The sequence below is a fragment of the Centropristis striata genome, chromosome 7 (assembly GCF_030273125.1).
Source record: "Centropristis striata isolate RG_2023a ecotype Rhode Island chromosome 7, C.striata_1.0, whole genome shotgun sequence".
In the NCBI taxonomy this organism is placed as follows: Eukaryota; Metazoa; Chordata; class Actinopteri; order Perciformes; family Serranidae; genus Centropristis; species Centropristis striata.
The window spans coordinates 4926760-4944856 of record NC_081523.1 but is presented as its reverse complement, the minus strand read 5'-3'; the positions used below and the strand labels follow the sequence as shown (position 1 = coordinate 4944856).

At 36.3% G+C, this 18097-nt stretch overlaps 1 protein-coding gene across 1 annotated transcript in view; it reads left to right on the top strand.

Moving 5' to 3' along the window:
• Positions 1-1344: 1344 nt before the first annotated feature.
• ppil2 (peptidylprolyl isomerase (cyclophilin)-like 2) overlaps positions 1345-18097 on the top strand; it is a 42821-nt gene continuing 26068 nt past the window's right edge. The window contains exons 1-12 of the mRNA XM_059338164.1: positions 1345-1496; positions 1670-1719; positions 3240-3285; positions 3527-3589; positions 4957-5008; positions 5872-5923; positions 6281-6372; positions 8246-8335; positions 8431-8506; positions 9163-9323; positions 13784-13859; positions 16330-16436. Of these exons, the coding sequence (XP_059194147.1) occupies positions 1465-1496; positions 1670-1719; positions 3240-3285; positions 3527-3589; positions 4957-5008; positions 5872-5923; positions 6281-6372; positions 8246-8335; positions 8431-8506; positions 9163-9323; positions 13784-13859; positions 16330-16436 (897 nt within the window). The 5' untranslated portion in view covers positions 1345-1464. The remainder of the gene's footprint in view (positions 1497-1669; positions 1720-3239; positions 3286-3526; positions 3590-4956; positions 5009-5871; positions 5924-6280; positions 6373-8245; positions 8336-8430; positions 8507-9162; positions 9324-13783; positions 13860-16329; positions 16437-18097) is intronic.

The window sequence follows — 18097 nt, the reverse complement described above, 5'->3', positions numbered from 1 at the left end:
GAAGAAGTCAATGAGTAGCCATAACTATGAGAATACCTTCAATGAACTAAATGCCAAGTCAAAATAAACTTATTGTAGATACATTTATCCTGCATTGTTTTTGTTTGTCTTGTTTGTCCAGTTAGTTACATGGTTAACCTTTTAACACCAACCCTTATTTATTTATTTTCTATTTTGCCTATTCGTCAAAACCAAAGAGAATATTAATGGATGTGAGGCTCCATTTTAAAGTTAACATGTTCTACTTTCTGAAAATGTGCTTGTTTAGCACGTGGCTTTAACACAACCTAAACTACATTGATTCAAACACAGCAATATTAAACAAAATTTTCAACTTTATTCTCGTAATTAATTAAATATTTTTCAACTTTATTCTCGTAATTAATTAAATATTTTAAACTTTATTCTCCTAATTAATTAAATATTTATCACTTTTTTCTCATAATTAAATATTTTTCGACTTTATTCTCGTAATTGATTAAAAATGTTTGACTTCATTATCCTAATTAATTAAATATTTCAAACTTAATTCTAGTAATTAATTAAATGTGTATGACTTTATTATCCTAATTAAATATTTTCAACTTTATTCTCATAATTAAATATTTATGACTTTATTCTTATAACAATTACATTTTTTCAACTTTATTCTCGTATTAAATATTTTCAACTTTATTCTCGTAAGTAATTAAAAAACATTTTTTAATAAAGATTTTTTTTTTTGGCAATTTTGCTTTTTATTGAAAGTGATAGATAGAAAGGGGGTGATAGAGGGGAAGACATGCGGCAAAGGGAGCTCAGGCCGGATTCAAACCTGGCTCCGCCGCAGCAAGGACTCAGCCTTAATGGTAACTAAATATTTATTTACTTTATTCTCATAATTATTTTTTTGACTATATTCTCATAATTAAATATTTTCTACTTTATTCTTGTAATTAATTGAATATTTATAATTGTATTATCCTTATTAATTAAATATTTTCGACTTTATTCTCATAATTAATTAAATATTTTAAACTTTATTCTCGTAATAAATTAAATATTTTTTACTTTGTTCTCATAATTAAATATTTTTGACTTTATTCTCATAATTAATTCAATATTTTCGACTTTATTATCCTTATTAATTAAATATTTTCGACTTTATTCTCGTCATAAGATATAGTATGGTTCTTAAAATAATAATGTATTTTTTAATACATAACTCTTCTCTCACGCACAGCAATGTCGGATAATTAAATTCATTTTTTTTTAAATATAAAAACTAATGGAAGAAAAAAGTTTTCACTTTGCTTCCAGCAGGGGCGACAGAGTGCCGCTGTTACACGTGTTCTACCGTTAATGACGTCGACGAAGATGAAGGTAAACAGGAAGTCATAAAAAGGCGAACAAGTTTTCTCTTGCTGTTGTTAAAATCTGTCGTTTCTTCGTAAGTAACCCTTCGGGTCCACACCAGAACTCAAAATGGGGAAGCGACAGCACCAAAAGGACAAAATGTGAGTAACCAAAGTTATTCTCAACATGACACTGAACCACTTTACGCCTTCTTGTTGTTAGCTTTGCTAGCTGCGAGCTAACGAGGTAGCTAGCTGTTTGTATCTGATATTATTTCACGTTTAACTTCATTTAGGTTGCTTTTATTTATGTGTGTGTTTTACCCACTGCACAGGTACATCACATGTTCAGAGTACACACACTTTTATGGCGGGAAGCGAGCAGGTGAGCTCTATTTTATATTTCTCCCATTATAACGTTACCTGGTTACAGTCTGATTGTTTTTTATATTCTTACTCAGTGGTGGGGCGGATGCTCACATGTTTTACTGGACTAAAAGTAGTAATACTACTCTTATTACAAGAAAAAGACATGCATTCAAATATTAAGTAAAGGGGAAAGGGTTAAACTGTTCACAGGGGCATTAATTACACTTTATTTCAGTTTTAAAGTTTATTTATTCTATTAAACTAAGATTTTTTTGTACTCCCAGTTCTATAAATCAGAGTATATAATTATATCCAACAGCACCACAAACTACAGCAACACAAATTTTAAGTTAACTGATCACTATAACCATCACAAAGGTCGCATTTATTATTATTTATTCATGTATTAGGCTAAAGGTTATTTTGGCCCGTGACCTCTCAAAAATGAAGCATTGTCTACTTGTCAGCAATGTGATAATTCTGCCAATTGTGACCAGGTCCAACAAAGAATGATTTAATTAACAATAACAATATTAATTATTAATATTTGCCACAGTAAAGATGAGATGAAATACTGAAAAAATTAAACATGATTTTCCGTTGCAACAATAGTTTTTTGCAGCTTCTCTATCCTGTTATTAATTTATAGACTACTTATTGGGGTCTTTATTCATTTGAGCTACAGCAGACGGATTAATTACAGGGGTAACTTTATGTATACTGCTACACAGAATTGAACAGAGGTTAGTAAAAGACTAAAAATTGACAGGTTACGCATTGTTCTCTGCAGAATTAAGGAAATGTCTTTCTTTGGTACAGGTACTTGCAAATGAATCTCACCATAATCACTTAAAAAATGATTAATGATGCAAAAATTATAATTCCCACCAATGTTGTGAATCATATTGCAGCTGCAACATCAGTAAAATAAAGAAAATTAGATATATTTTTCTAGAGCTGCAACAATTATTCGATTAATCAAACAATAATCAATTATTAAATTTATCGTCAACTATTTTGATAATCGAATAAATGGTTTGAGCAGTTTTTTTAAAGACAAAAGTCCAAATTCTCTGAATTCAGCTTCTTCAATGTGAATATTTCTGGTTTCTTTGTTCCTTTATGACAATAAACTGAATATCTGTTTGGTTTGTGGACAAAACAAGAGATTTGAGGACGTCATCTTGTGGTTTGGGAAACACTGATTGATATCTTTCAACATTTTTTTGACAAAACAACTAATCGATTAATCGGTTAAATAATCAACAGATTAATCAATAATGAAAATAATTGTTAGTTGGAGCCCTATAGTTTTCTAAACCGTGCAGCCCTACATTATGTTCTTACTGGACATGGAGTGCTGGGGTGTTTTCAGTTCTGCTTTGTTTTGATTTCGTCTGTTTTGTATCTCTGTTTTTTGCACCGTATTGATAGTCTTTATTGTATATTGTTCTTGTAACTTTTTGCTACTTCGTACTGCAACTGCTGCAGAAAACTTTCCCTCACGATACATAAAGTTCTGTCTTTTATCTTCAGAAATCCCACAGTCAAACTTCAGACGGCTTCCATTTGACCACTGCAGGTAAAAGCATTCTTATCAACCATCTCCAGAATGTAAACATTAGATCGGTCTTCGTTGTATTATAAACAATAAGTTTGCTCAGAGACCAATAACACACTTTAGCTGTGTTTTTCCACCAGTAGTAGAGGATACTTGACTGAAATATCTATGAAAACCAGGCTTCATGTGTCCTTGCTGAGTAATTGTATTATACATAATTTGTCTCATTTTGACTTTTACTGTCTTCTCTGAAATATTTCAGCTTGTCCCTGCAGCCGTTTGAGTATCCTGTCTGTACTGAGGAGGGAGTCGTGTTTGACCTGCTGTAAGTAGATGATGCTAATTTTCTGATTTATAAGTGATCTTTTTACTGTCACTCAAACCAATCAACTGCATCTTATTGCTCGCTTTGGCCCGGTACTAGACGTTGTTTTGGATGACTTTAACGGTCCATGTGTTGCATGATTTAACAGCTTTACATTAGTGGTCGACCAGTACAGGTTTTTTAAGGCCGATACAGATTATTTTGACATCAGTCTTAACCAATCCCTGATATGTGCTGACGATTTTTTTGGGCCGATTCTTAAAGCCGATATTTTCTTTTCTCCCTCCATTTACATGATAAAAATGACACAATGATAACAAATGTTACACAAGTCTCAATTTAAACAAAAAAAGATACATTTATTAACAAAACAAACAAAACATATTAACAGTTGGATGACAAACAATGTAGAACATTTAAATATTAGTGATGCCACTAACCATTACAAAACCAACATCAGAAACAACCGTAAATGGTTGATTGTCTGTGGCAATCATCTCAGTTATGGTAGCATCAATTTTTTTAACCTAGGGTCAGAATTTGGCCATTTTCTTTGGGCATCAAACATCTGCAGTACTGTGAGTTGTGTTGAACTGCCTTTAGAAGAAGCAGCTGCTCGATCTTCCTTTCCTTATTGGATGTTGTTCTAGGCCTGGAGGTGGTGGCGCCTCAGATGATCCACATATTTGATGTGTTTTTTCTTTTTGCTCACCAGCGAATGTCAGATGTTGCACCAAGCCTTGCCTGGTGTGAAGTGCTGCCACACAGGATTAGTCTTTTCAGCCATAGCTTTAAAAAAGAAACAAAAACACAAATTCAGTATATTTTTATCTAGTGCTACATCTTCTGTTTGATTTGTAAATTAAAGTTTGTTAGTATTTTTATAATACAGATAAATTAGACAGTTAAAAATACATTAAAAGTTGAAAACTTACCCTTGTTGTTGGCAGTCATTACCAGCTGCTCTCTGCCAGGAAGGGAGGGGCAATTCATCCGCTTCACATGATCCTCAGCATCTCAACAAATGGCTGCTCAAATGCGCTAATTGATCGAACGCACGCACGTATCGGCCGATGCTGATACAAGTAAAAAATGCAAATATCGGCCGGCCGATGTTTTTTTTTCCGTCAACCTCGACTTTACACTAGTTCAGGTTAAGATCTCTTTAACTGTTGATGATGTTTACATGGAGCTCTTAAAAAATCATCTTTGTGTCTAACTAAGCACAACAGAAAAGCAAATTGTTGTTGCTAAAAAAAATAGGTGAGGAAGGATCTTTGTTGTTGAAAAAATCAGCTTACATGCATTGTGATTTCTCCTAGTCTGACCTTCAGTAAAGATCACTTCCTTTCTATTTAATGTTTCAGGAGCATCGTCCCGTGGATCAAGAAGTACGGTACTAATCCGATCTCTGGAGAGGTAAGTTAACAACACACATTACCAGGACTTCCATCTCCTTAATGTTTTAGTCCTCTTCGACTAAAATTTCTTTAGCCGAGTTTTAATTTGTTGTGCTTTTATCACACAGTGATTTATTCTAAGAACCTTGTGAGCACATTTCTGGTGCACACAAGATTAAAAGTGCTTTTGCATGATCATTTGTGGAGAAACTCAGTTTTACAGATCTCCAATTAAATAAAATCCTTTGCATTTGATTGCACACACACACACACACACACACACACACACACACACACACACACACACACACACCTTACCTGTTGTTAGATCAGGACGAGGGAGAATAAATATGAATTAATAAATTGAGCCTCAGCCTTGTTGTTTTGGAAATTAAAAGTTTTGCCCTCTGATATCAAAACACACATCACTTCCTATCTCTCTCCACATTGTTCTTTTCGCTGCTACGACCTCCAGACGGTGAAATGAGGTTTTATATGACCCGTGTGGCTAGCGAGTCACCCAAAGTCTCATTTGATTGGATAAACTTTTGTAAACACCCCTGGGTGCAGGATGAGTCATCAAACATTCAAAACTGCTTTATAGAAAGAGAAAAGACAGGGATTTTAATCTAAAAAAACACACTTCTGATGATTTTTTTGGCACATATTTGGCATAAAACAAGAGATAAATTAATAATTAACAGGGACACAGGAAGAAAAACTGTAAAATGTATTTTTCATTTCACCTGGTCTTATAAAGTCTCAAAGAAAAGTCCACAAAGATGATTTCTGTAAGAGCCTTCTGTTTTCTCTAAGTTAATATTTGATGACACTATTTTTATCATTGCAAACTAACACCTCGGTTTTTCTTCTTCCCCACAGAAACTGGAAGCAAAGGCCCTGATCAAACTCAACATCGCCAAGAACAACGATGGTAAATATGCATCTGTCGACCTGAAAGGCTTCACAGAGAAACTAGGGGAATAACAAGTTGTTATTGTCATTAGAGCTTCATTTAGCTGATTCTAATCACCAAAATCAGCCAGTAGTTTGGAATAAAAAGGTCAAAGCCGCTCTTATCTTCCTGCCCGTAGTGTGTGTGAGTGAGAGCGGCTTGAAAAGGAAAATTAGACTCAAAGGGTAATGTTTTCTGGGGTGGAATAACGGCAATTAAAGCAAGTGGAAAAAGAATCTGTGGGAGAGGTGATATAACACATTACAGGAGGTTTTTCTTGACTTCTGGAGGAGACGACGCTTCGGCTTCTGAATCTCTCTTTTCATTTCATTCCAGGAAAGTATCACTGCCCCGTTCTCTACAACGTCTTCACAAATAATTCTCACATCGTTGCCAACAAGGTCACAGGCAACGTGTTTTCTCACGAGGTTGGTGAACTCGCACACTTTCCCTGCATTGATCCTCACACGGAGCCTTCTGTAACACAGATCGATGTCTAAAATTACACACAGATGTTATTGATTTTGACTTCACTGAGATACAGTGCGAATGCTCAGCCCACATGGTCTGGCAAGAGATGCTGCCTTCCATCACACTGAATTAGCTGCGTACAATAAATGTTTCTCCAAATAGCCATAACATGCCGTACAGGACAAGTTCTTCTGGTTATACAGATAAATGTCACAAAATTTGTTCCGGCTTTTTATGCCTCTGCGACAGCAACAGTCCCAGCTGGAGGCATTATGTTCCGGTTTGTTTGTCCCATTCTTGTGAATGCGATATCTCAGGAACACCTTCAGGGAATTTCAAATGCCCACTCGGACTCCAGGAGGAATTGATTCGATTTTGGTGGTAAAAGGTCACTGTGACATCACAAAACACATTTTTGGCCATAACTTTTTCACACAAAAGTCTAAAATAAAGTGATGAAGTTATGGCATTTTAAATGAGTCCCAATCAAGTTTTTTAACCCCCAATTTGAGTCATTTCATATTAAGTGTCTGCTGAGTCCCAATCCGATACTTCTAATCAACATCTCAAAAACTGAAACTCGAAAATACATTATATAGATTCATTACAATTGGTGAAATATTTCAAGCCTGTTTTCTTGTAATTTTTTGTTGATTCTGGCTTAGAGATGAGGAAAACGAAAAAGTCAGTGTCTCAGAAAATGAGAATATTGATCAGAAGTTGAACAAGATAAATTATGTAACACGTCTAAATCAAAAAAATGTTTTATCTTGGTAAGAAACAAATAATTGTCAGGTCACTCTGCTCGGACCAGTTCATTGCTGCTTGCAGCTTTAATTTATCTTGTTTTAAGAGTTAATTTCTTATTTTAAGCATTCAACATGCTTATTTCTAGATTTAATAATCTTGATTTGCATACAGCCAAAAGTTCTCATGTTTCAAGAATTTTAAGGTGTTAAATTAGTTATGCATTATTGTTAAAAGGTTTTTAAATGCAGTAAGCGTTCTTTCTAGTCCAAATAATATGTGCTGCTATATTGATATTTTATTTCAAGAGCCTATCACACTGCAAAAAAAGGTGTGTCTAAAAACAAGATAAAAACACTAAATCTGAGGGAAATGATCTTGCTGCATGGACAGATAATTTCACTGGACAAGATTTCTTAAATGAAGATTATTAAATCTAGAAATAAGCATGTTGAACGCTAAAAATAAGAAATTAACTCTTAGAACAAGATAAATGATCAAACACTTCTAAATGTCAATTTTTTTTTAAATCTTGGAAAGAAACAAATCATTTGCAGGTCACTCTGCTCGGGCCAGTTCATCGCTTTAATTTATTTTGTTTTAAGAGTTAATTTCTTATTTTAAGCGTTCAACATGCTTATTTCTAGATTTAACAATCTTAATTTAAGAAATCTTGTCAAGTGAAATTATCTGTCCATGCAGCAAGATCATTTCCCTCAGATTTAGTGTTTTTATCTTGTTTTTAGACACACCTTTTTTTGCAGTACACGGATTACAAGTTACTCTTATCCGTCTCTTGCTTGAGGGGATGTCTCCTCAAGTGGGGACTCGGAGGAGAAACAGACAGCCGAGAGACGGTAGAGAGACACTTGTTGCATGAGCGTTAAGGCTTTGTGGGTAAAAACTACTTTGTGACAGCTGACAAAGATTAAGATGATACAATATGGCTCAGCGGTTCCTAGCCCTGACTCGGGATCATAAGGGGAAACATTGAGTCAGATACTGAATTGGTGACATTAATCTTAATACCCATAAGTGCCAAGAGAGACTTTTGTTTTCTTAAATATTTCTGTTTCCACTCAGGCTGTTGAGCAGCTCAACATTAAGACCAAAAGCTTCAAAGATCTGCTGACTGATGAGCCCTTCACCAGGAAGGACATCATCATTCTTCAGGTGGGTTGTTTTATTTAATTACTATTTTGGTTTGCAAAGTAGAAAGGACACTATTTTGTGAAAACTCACATTTCATCATTGTTTTTTCTTTGTAGGACCCCACAAACCTGGATAAATTCAATGTTTCCAACTTCTTCCACATAAAGAACAACATGAAGGTTTTGGATCCAGGTGGGTTGTTAAACTGTTATTTGCTAATTAATTTGCCTTTTTGTTAACCCTTGTGCCCTCCTCAGGAAATTTTGTACATTTTTCTCTTCTTTTTGTTCCATTTGTTGATCATTTTGGCAGTGTTAAAGCTTGAGGCATGAGTTTTTTGCAGGAACTTTTGAGATTTATTTTTTGATGTATGGTGATTTTATAGCAGTTTTAGTGTGTGTTGCCTTTTTTGGCCATGAGGGTCACCAGAGGGAGTATCTATAACTACATAAAAAATACTAATGCAATCAAATCAATTTTGTTACTAATCTTTGACATATCCAAGATTCTAATCACCACCAAACCGCAGCTCCCTACTTTTTATTATATGGAAAATAATTCATTTTTTGTGGGTGGGTCTTAAGAAATGATGGAAAACTTCTGAAATCTGAAAAAAAATATTGATGTATGGTGATTTAATAGCAGTTTTAGTGTGCATGGCCTTTTTTGGCCACGAGGGTCACCAGAGGGTAGTAAACTTGAGGAGGGCATAAGGGTTAACTTTTAATCAGGAATCAGAGATCAATTTCCATTGTTGTTTATGAAGCACGGTTCCATATTTGTTCTTTATGAAATATAAAAGTGCTTTGGATAAACTATTTGCTAATAAACTTCCTGCCCCGGCTCAGATGAGGAGAAGGCCAAGCTGGACCCGGCCTACCACCTGAAGACCACCAACCTGGAGACCAAGGAGACCTTAGCTGAGCTCTACAAAGACTACAAGGGGGACCAGCTGCTGGCTTCCACCATGAAGGAGCCAGAGGCCAAGAAGACGGACAAATTTAACGCTGTAAGCAAAAACACTCTGGTCACTATCTACAGGTGCATCTCAATAAATTAGAATATCATAGAAAAGTTTATTTATGTCAGTAATTCAATTCAAAAAGTGGAAATAACACATTATATAGATCCATTACACACAGAATGAAACATTTCAGGTCTTCATTTATTTAATTTCTTCTAATTATAATGATTATGACTTACATTTAATGAAGACCTTAAAGTCAGTGTCTCAAAAAAATTGAATATTACAAAAGACCAATTTTTAAAAAGTATGTTTAATATGGAAATGTTGGCCTCTGAAATGTCCATCTATATGACTCAATACTTGGTTGGGACTATTTGAGTTGAACTACTGGAAATGGACTTTTCCATCATATTCTAATGTGTTGAGATGCACCTGTATAGTCCAATATTATCAGCAGTTATTGGCCTATCATAGTCATATTGGTATTTATCGGTATGCGTATTTGTTGTCCGATATGCACTTATATGAAAACTTTTATACCGGACATGCAATTCAGAAAACTATGCTTAGGGTGATTTATAACTGGTGTCATCATAACTGTTTCTACAACAGATTGCTGGACAAATCAGATATTTCTCCTCTCCAAAGATTTGGATGTAGTTGACAATATAATGTATCTTTTTAGTACGGGCCTATTGGTGCAAAACTCACATACAAAAAGGTCTAATTTCACCAATTATCAAATTAAATCATCAAAATGTGTTATGTCTAAATTGTCCCCCAACTTTCCTGATTCAACAAAGTCCAGGTGAGGTTTCATGCAGTACAATTTTAAACTCTTTTTATGCATAATTTAATTCTTCAGTTGTGCTGCTGCAGCATTTCAAAAGAGCATTCAGTCGCTTGAGACGTGTAATTTTTACTTTGCACACAGGAGGGAGCCAGACACAAAGTAATGCACTGACAGAAATGTCGGCAATGAGATAAACAACTGCATCCAGAAACAGAACAAAGAACACTTGCAGTGCCGTGAAAGGGAGATGAATAATATTTTACACTTGCACAACAGGAATTTAAGCAAATGTTTAAAAAAAAAAAAAAGAAGATTTTGGCAACAAAGAACACGTCAAGGTCTGAAATATTGGCCTGAGAGAGAAATAGAATAAACCAAGGCCTCTTTAAAAATGAGGCAGGTTTTCTATTCTTTATTTTAAAACACCTTCAGGATACTTAACTGTAACATTCCTACATGTCTGCTCTCGGACATAATAAGTCAGGATTAACTGTCGGGGAAACAAACGCACACAGATGTGGAACAAAAAAGGTCAGCCGCGGCCACGTTAGCGCCGCGTCTGTGTCCTCAAACGACCGGGGAGGATGAAGTCTGATTCAATTTGAACGGCATCAACGACTCTTTTCTTATCGGCTCTCCTTTGATGCTGCACCGTCTCGCTTTTTCTTTTTTTTTTTTCTTTTTTTTTATAAGCCAGAGCTTTTCCTTGGTTGCTCTCCATCTCGAGTTCACAGTCGAGGTGACGCTCTGACAGCATCTGAGAGAACAGGGAATATAGGTCAGACGGAGCACACAAGGTAAAGTCTGGGCTTTCATGCGCCTTCACAAGAACTAGAGCAGAAGAATGCTTAAACCACGACCGTAGAGTAGACTCCAGCGTTTGAAATCCATTTTCACGTCTCCGCTTTCATCTCCTCCAGTTGTTATTCTATTGACTTGAATAACTCCTCCGATCTCGCTGCATTGTTTGTGGTATTTTTGGATTCTGTGTGTTACTATTCAGCTTTTCTACTATAATTTAAGCTCAAAGAACCTTAAAGCATCTCCCATACCCCTTAATTATGAGATGGTATAAATCTGCGAGCTGCAGAGGCTGTCATTAAGCGAGTTTGCACTTGATGCACCACTTAGTGTAAATGTGGGGACCAGCCAAGTATGTGTCTGCCCTGTTGAAGTGCTGCTGAGCAGAAAACCTGCGAGGCGTGTTCAGCTGATCGAGATCTCCAGAGAAATATATGAAAACGGGGATAAATGCACAAATAAGGGCTGCAGGAAATGTTTGTTTTCATCATTGATTAGTCCATCTTTCTGTACATTAGTCTATTAAATGTGAGAAAATAGTGAAAAATAGCAATCACATTTTCTCAGAGTGCAGGCATGTTGTTAAAAACACAAAATTATTCAACACAAAAATAGCAAATCCTAACATTCAAGAAGCTGGAATCAGTCAGTGTTTGCTTGACCTAAATGATTAAACGACTGATTATTACCCATTCGTTTCCCTTTCTTAGACTAATCCATTTAACAACTCAACTTAGTTCTAATGAAGACCCATTATTACACAAGAGCGTTACATAATGCAGCGTGAAAGCACATTCTTATCCTTGAAAACAGATGTTTGACAAAAACAGAAAATCCTCAAGGCAAAATGCATAACCTTTCTGCTGAAAATGTCTTAAAACAATAATATGTGTTGTTGAGTTGTGTACTTTGCATTTTGCCAAATGTCCCCAGCAATTTCTAAACCCAGAGAAATTGGTAAATTTCCTGTTCATTTGGTCTGCTGCCAATGGCACCATATCCTCTTTGCACATGCATTAGTGTTGTGGTTGTCTGCCAGAAGCTGAGCTCTGTTGACTTTTCTTCCAATTTTAAGCAATATTTTTTTGCAATACACTTGTTAGATCTTGGTCGTTTTTAACTATGTATTTTACCTGGATAAGGACTTTAATTATTCAACATCTGGATCTTCTTAAGCTGTAGAGTGAGGCACAAAATCTATTCAGCTAGGTAGAGGGACAATTACTGTTAGTTGATGAAAATATTTAAGTTTGGGTTAGAAAAAGTTCTCCGCTCACAGCCCCTCCAGGACCTCCTCTGTCCTCCAAACCGTGTCCAAGAAACAAATTAATACCATATGATTTTAATATAACAGGAAAAGATTTAGTATATATACAGTTTGCAACTTTCAGTTTGCAAACTGTGGCTTTATCCAACTTAATTCTCAGCTCATTGGCTTTTTGACGTACGGCCGCAGAATTGAACGCTCGACGTGTTTCAGTTCAGTGATACTGATACGCAGTCAGAGATAAAATTAAAATAAAAAATACAAAAATTCCACATGATCGACCACATTCTTAAAGACCATTAATTGATCATTATTACCATCCCTAAAACAAAGTATGTCAATAGCCGTGTTTCCTTTAGGGGGAAGAGTGTCCACCAGGAAAGTCTCAGGCCACGCCCTCTCAAACGACCACTCACTCTGCGTGTCTCCATTAAAAAAAAAAAGGCCCCCAGAGGGATTTAGAGACTCTGGAGGTGACGTACGGTTTTCAATCGTCGCATAATCGCTTAGCGACAGTTTCGACCCAGACATCACATACTCCACGGATTAAACATGGGAGACGAAACTGTGGCCGTCATCACTAACTGTGCACAACGTCCGCCGCTGATCATAAACAAACCAGCATGGCTAATTATGCACAGCGTCTCTGCTGATCATAAACAGAGATCTCTATTTTTACTTACAACAAGCACTGGACACTGTGAATTAACCAGTATCGCTAACTATGCACAATCACTACAAGTGAACACCTCCTGCAGCAGCACATACACACTGTACTACTACAGAGCTAACTGTTAGCCTATTAGCAATTTGCAGACTGGACGCTAAGGGGTTAACATCCCCTCCGGCTCTGTGACTGCAGCTGAGAAAGACTGCTGCAGGAGGAATGTGCCGCTTCGACTCGTTCTTACTCCTCTTAAGAAGAATAAGAACGAGTCTCCGAAAGTCTCCGGTAACACCAGAAAAAGTTGCTGGATTTGTCGCTAGTCGTTTTTTTGAAAAAAAGTCACTAGGGGGGTCTGAAAAGTCACTAAATATAGCAACAAAGTTGTTAAGTTGGCAACACTGCTTCGCTGTCTTTTACAACTGGCGCGTGTTGTTGTGGCATCGAGTACTATGTCACCTCCTGCTTAGCGATCTATCCAATCAGCAACCAGGCTTTTTTCAGGGGAGAAAAACGTCCCTGCTCTTCCACAGGGCCAAAAAAAAAGTCCGGTCAAACGACGGCTCATATTCAAATTCGGGGCGTTTCGGCGAGTGAGACCCTCCTCATTCCGGGTATTGGACTGTAATGGAAACAGCCCTATAGTGCGTCTTATCTCAAGGTTCACTCACTGGCCTTTTTCAGAGCTCTCGAGCACATCTCATCCCACACAGTATCTTCTTTTTTGGGGGGGGTCAAGCAGCATGAAATTAAAATTTGAGATATCTGCAGAGTTTGAGTGTATTTTCAGTAGATCAATCGGTTGGTGCCATTCCTTTTTCTGTCTGTACTTTTATTTCAGAAGAGAAAAATAACACTAACATCATTCGTTTTCTTTTGAAGACAGTTCTAACATCATAAAAGTTAACAGGATTAAAGATTAGGGTTTTAAAAATGTGACATAAGAAGTCTTTTTTGTCTTTTTTTTTTCTCCTCAGGCCCACTACTCTACAGGCAGAGTGTCTGCCTCCTTCACATCCACGGCCGTGACTCCTTCAACAGTGCACGAAGCAGGCAAGTGAAAATCTCACACGGGGTTAAAAAAGCCTCTGCAGACTCCTAGCAGACAGAAAAATTCACCTCTTCTTTCTTTAGTTGCTTTAATCGTTATTTCTCCGGGGGAGACCGGCTGGTCACGCCTGCTCCTTTTTTTGCAGCAAAGTGCAGCTTCATGCTCACACAGCTGAATGTGGCTGCGACTGGGAGCTGCTCAGTTCGACTGTGTTGTCTTGTGCTGTCAGCCTCAGAGCCGCTCCATGGGAGAGATTTGCTGTTATGTAACTGTGTAGTGGGTTCAGTACACTTCAGAAGAGGAGGACAAAGTTTGGAAGTAGTGACCCACTTCCGGTTCCATAAATATTTTAAGGATGTGTGCCTTTTAGTCGAAGCAACATAGAATACTGAGACATGACGTCTTGATAACGTCTGAATTGATATTGAAACGTAAGTCAGTGTTTCCCCTACCATTATATTAGGGGGGTGGCCCCCCAGACGATCAAGTTCATTTTATTTTCTATTTAGCACCAAAACACAACATAAGTCATTTAAGGTTACCTTCCCTATATATCTTGTGCTTTTATTTAGCAAACTAAATAAGCTTATGTTATTTATCCTATTTACACGATGGCGTGTCATTTCTGTATCTAACTGGCTGCACGTTTACAATTCTCGTCTGCTCTCTGTAGCGCGCCCCAATGCGCGCACACAAACACACGTGCGGTGGGTTTCCCATTAATGACCTAGACTGTGGCGTCCTCCTCCGAGACATACGCGCGCATTTACACATAAACTGAATTTACCGAGCTGCCCACCCTCTCTGCTGCAAAATTATTCCAGCATGATAGAGAGACGCATGAATGCCTCCCTGTCTGTATCAGTCCCGCCCCCACATCATCTCTACTAAACTAAATACCATCCACCTGTACGGGGCGGTCCCAGGTGATCCAAACCATCCAAACACACTGCTGCATACGCCGTTAGGTTAGCATTAGCTGACAATTAAAGTTGTTTTAATCACAAAAGGCTAAACTGTGCCCAACAATCTGGATTGCTTCCTGTCGCTAAGCACATGCTGCTTTCAAAATAAGAGTGTGTTAATAGAATCCACAACAGAATTTACAAGAAGACTGTCAAAATAAGATGCCTTAAATAAAACATACAAGAACCTTTATTCTCCTTTACAATAATTCATTAAAATATGCAATGATTAAGATCAGTTTATATAATGGAAAATTGTCGTTATAATCTGCCAGAGGCCACTAAATTTGGGCTTTTTATGAAAAAAAATATTCACAAGCAAGCTAACAGCAGCACTGTAACAAGTAGGACAACAAAGAGTCTATATCACGGTATCTCCTGACTGTGAAAATGTAATGTGAGGTGTTTGCTCTCATTTAGCTCTCAAAGTACACAATAACCCCCACCACAGTTTTAAACCTCGGGGAAACAGCAGCAGAGGATTTATTGTTTCAGTAGTGATGTCCCTTTTTAAATGTTTGTTTAAATTTTGTTATTTATTTCCTTTTATGAGGCTTTTTTTTTGCGAGATGAAGTAACGCTGTCTCGTATTAAAGCTAAACCGTAATTTAAAAAAGCTTTTTGGATTTAAACGTGGTTCAAAGGAGAATAATATTTGCATAAATCTAAATAACAGCCAGCACTGCAGAGGCTCTGTGGGGATTTTAAAGGTCAGAGATCTTACCTGCAGCAACGTCGAGCCGGGACTCATAAACAATCGATAATGTCTTAAGATTGTTTTTCAAAATAACGGTCCCTGCCGGATTTGCTGCTCATAATCCCAAAGGCTGTTAATTACAAAGATATGGACGAGAGAGGCAGCAAAACATCATAAATAAATAAATTAATATGCCATTAAATCTACCACAAACAATAAATGTAGGAATTAATACATTAGGAAAGGGACATAAATTGATATGTCTGTTTTAAATATATGCACACTGTGTAAAACCTTAAAAAATAGGATGCATGAAATTTAGAGTGAGTGTATATATTAACAAAAAAGAAAAGTTTCCCATTTTGAACATCAAACATCTTTTCTTTGAACTGTATTCAGTTAAATGTAGGTTGCAAATCATTGCATTCTGTTGTACTTTTTTGCATTCATTTATTCATGCGTGCATAAATACATGTAGAAAGATAATAATACATAAATAAATAAGTTTGGTGAAATAAATAGGGGCACAATGCAAAGCGAAAATAACCCATGAATCCATAACTACATAAATAAATACATTTCAAATGTGTTAATGTATAAATAATTAAAAACATGGGAACATTAAAAGTAAATAAATAGGATAATTAATACAAAAAAAATAGAAAACATTTATTTTTAATATAATTTTGGTACATTTAACAGCATATTTATTCATTTATCAAGTCATTTATTTTATTTATTTTTTTATTTTGGCAGCTTACATCCTCCATATAGATACAAATGAACTAAATGTGTATTTTTCTGTAATAGATGCCATTGCAGACGACACGGTGCGTTACCAGTATGTGAAGAAGAAAGGCTACGTCCGTTTACACACAAACAAGGGAGACCTGAACGTTGAGCTGCACTGTGATAAGGTAAGACACAACATTCACACAAACACAATGAACATAAAATCACTAGACCAAACAATGAGGAGAAACCATTCTTGTGTAGTATCGGTGTTACAATGTCTCCCAGACAGACAAGATAGAGAAATAATTCACTAACTTCCTTGTTACTTAACTGACTAAGCCCTCAGGTTTTTTTTTTAAACTTCCTCATGATCATTGAAGGAAAGAATTACGTAAAAGGGAAATTAAGTAAAAGGGACATTTGAAGTTCATTCGAAATCATACGGCAATTCTACAGTCATGGAAAAAATATTAGACCCTTGTTTTCTTCAATTTCTTGTTCATTTTAATGCCTGGTACAACTAAAGGTGCATTTGGTTGGATAAATATAATGATAACAACAAAAATAGCTGATAAGAATAATTATAATTTTGATTATTATCAAGAATGTTTCCATGACTGTAGATGTAAAAATGACTAAAATGACCAAAAATAGATGCAAAAATGACTTAAAAAAAAGACACAAAATGACCAAAAATAGATGCAAAAATGACTAAAAAAGACACAAAATGACCAAAAATAGATGTAAAGTAAACTCTTATGAGTTTTTTGTTGTCGTTATCATTAAATTTGTCCAAATAAATGTAACTTTAGTTGTAGCAGGCAACCTGAAGAAGGGTGGTTTAACACTTTTTTTCCATGACTGTATTTATTTAGTCATTTTTACATCTATTTTTGGTAATTTTGTATCTTTTTAGTCTTTTTTGAGTCTTTTTTAGTCATTTTTGCATCTATTTTTGGTAATTTTGTGTCTTTTTAGTCATTTTTACATCTATTTATGGTCATTTTGTGTCTTTTTAGTCATTTTTACATCTACAGTCATGGAAACATTCTAGATAATAACCAAAATCATTGTCAAGAAAACCATAGAAAATGTCTAGATATCAGCTCTTAAAATAAACTCTTATGAGCTATTTTTGTTGTTATCATTATATTTGTCCAAACAAATGTACCCTTAGTTGTACCAAGCATTAAAATGAACAAAAAAATAAAGAAAACAAGGGTGGTCTAATAATTTTTTCCATGACTGTATATATTCGCTTGAAAAGATCAAACATAAAAAGCAGTATATAAATACATGTTTGGGCGTTTTAATGCTGCTCATTTAAATGTATGTTTTGTTAATGAGGCTTGGTGTTTGTGACACTGAGCCTCTGATTCAGACTTGGCTGAAGCTTCTTAAATAATTTTGTAATGTAGGTTTGGCCCGAGCGGGTGGTTAAATCGTATTTAGGGCGACAAATCCCAAACAGTGAAATCAGCCTCTTGCAGAGTCTGTCCCCCAGGTTGCCAAGTTCACATCTTGGCATAAAGCGAGTTCCTTGTGTGCCTTCCTTTTTTTAAAGTCAGGTGCGGGGCTCCAGAGAGACAGCATGAGTTCCAGGAATGCATTTCTGCCCTGGTAACCAGGCGGTTCACGCGCTTGGTTCTCATTGGCTTCTGAGCCGTCGAATCAGAATAATGAGGGGAAAGTTGCAGCGGTTAGACATCCTGCCCTCTGCGCCCCACATCCTCCTCCTCTCCACCTTCCTCCCCAGTGGTTTCCACACAAGACTGCAGCTCTATTCGTGGCCTGCTGTTTATGAATTAATGAGTGCCGCTTCACTGTCACATACACTCTCAGT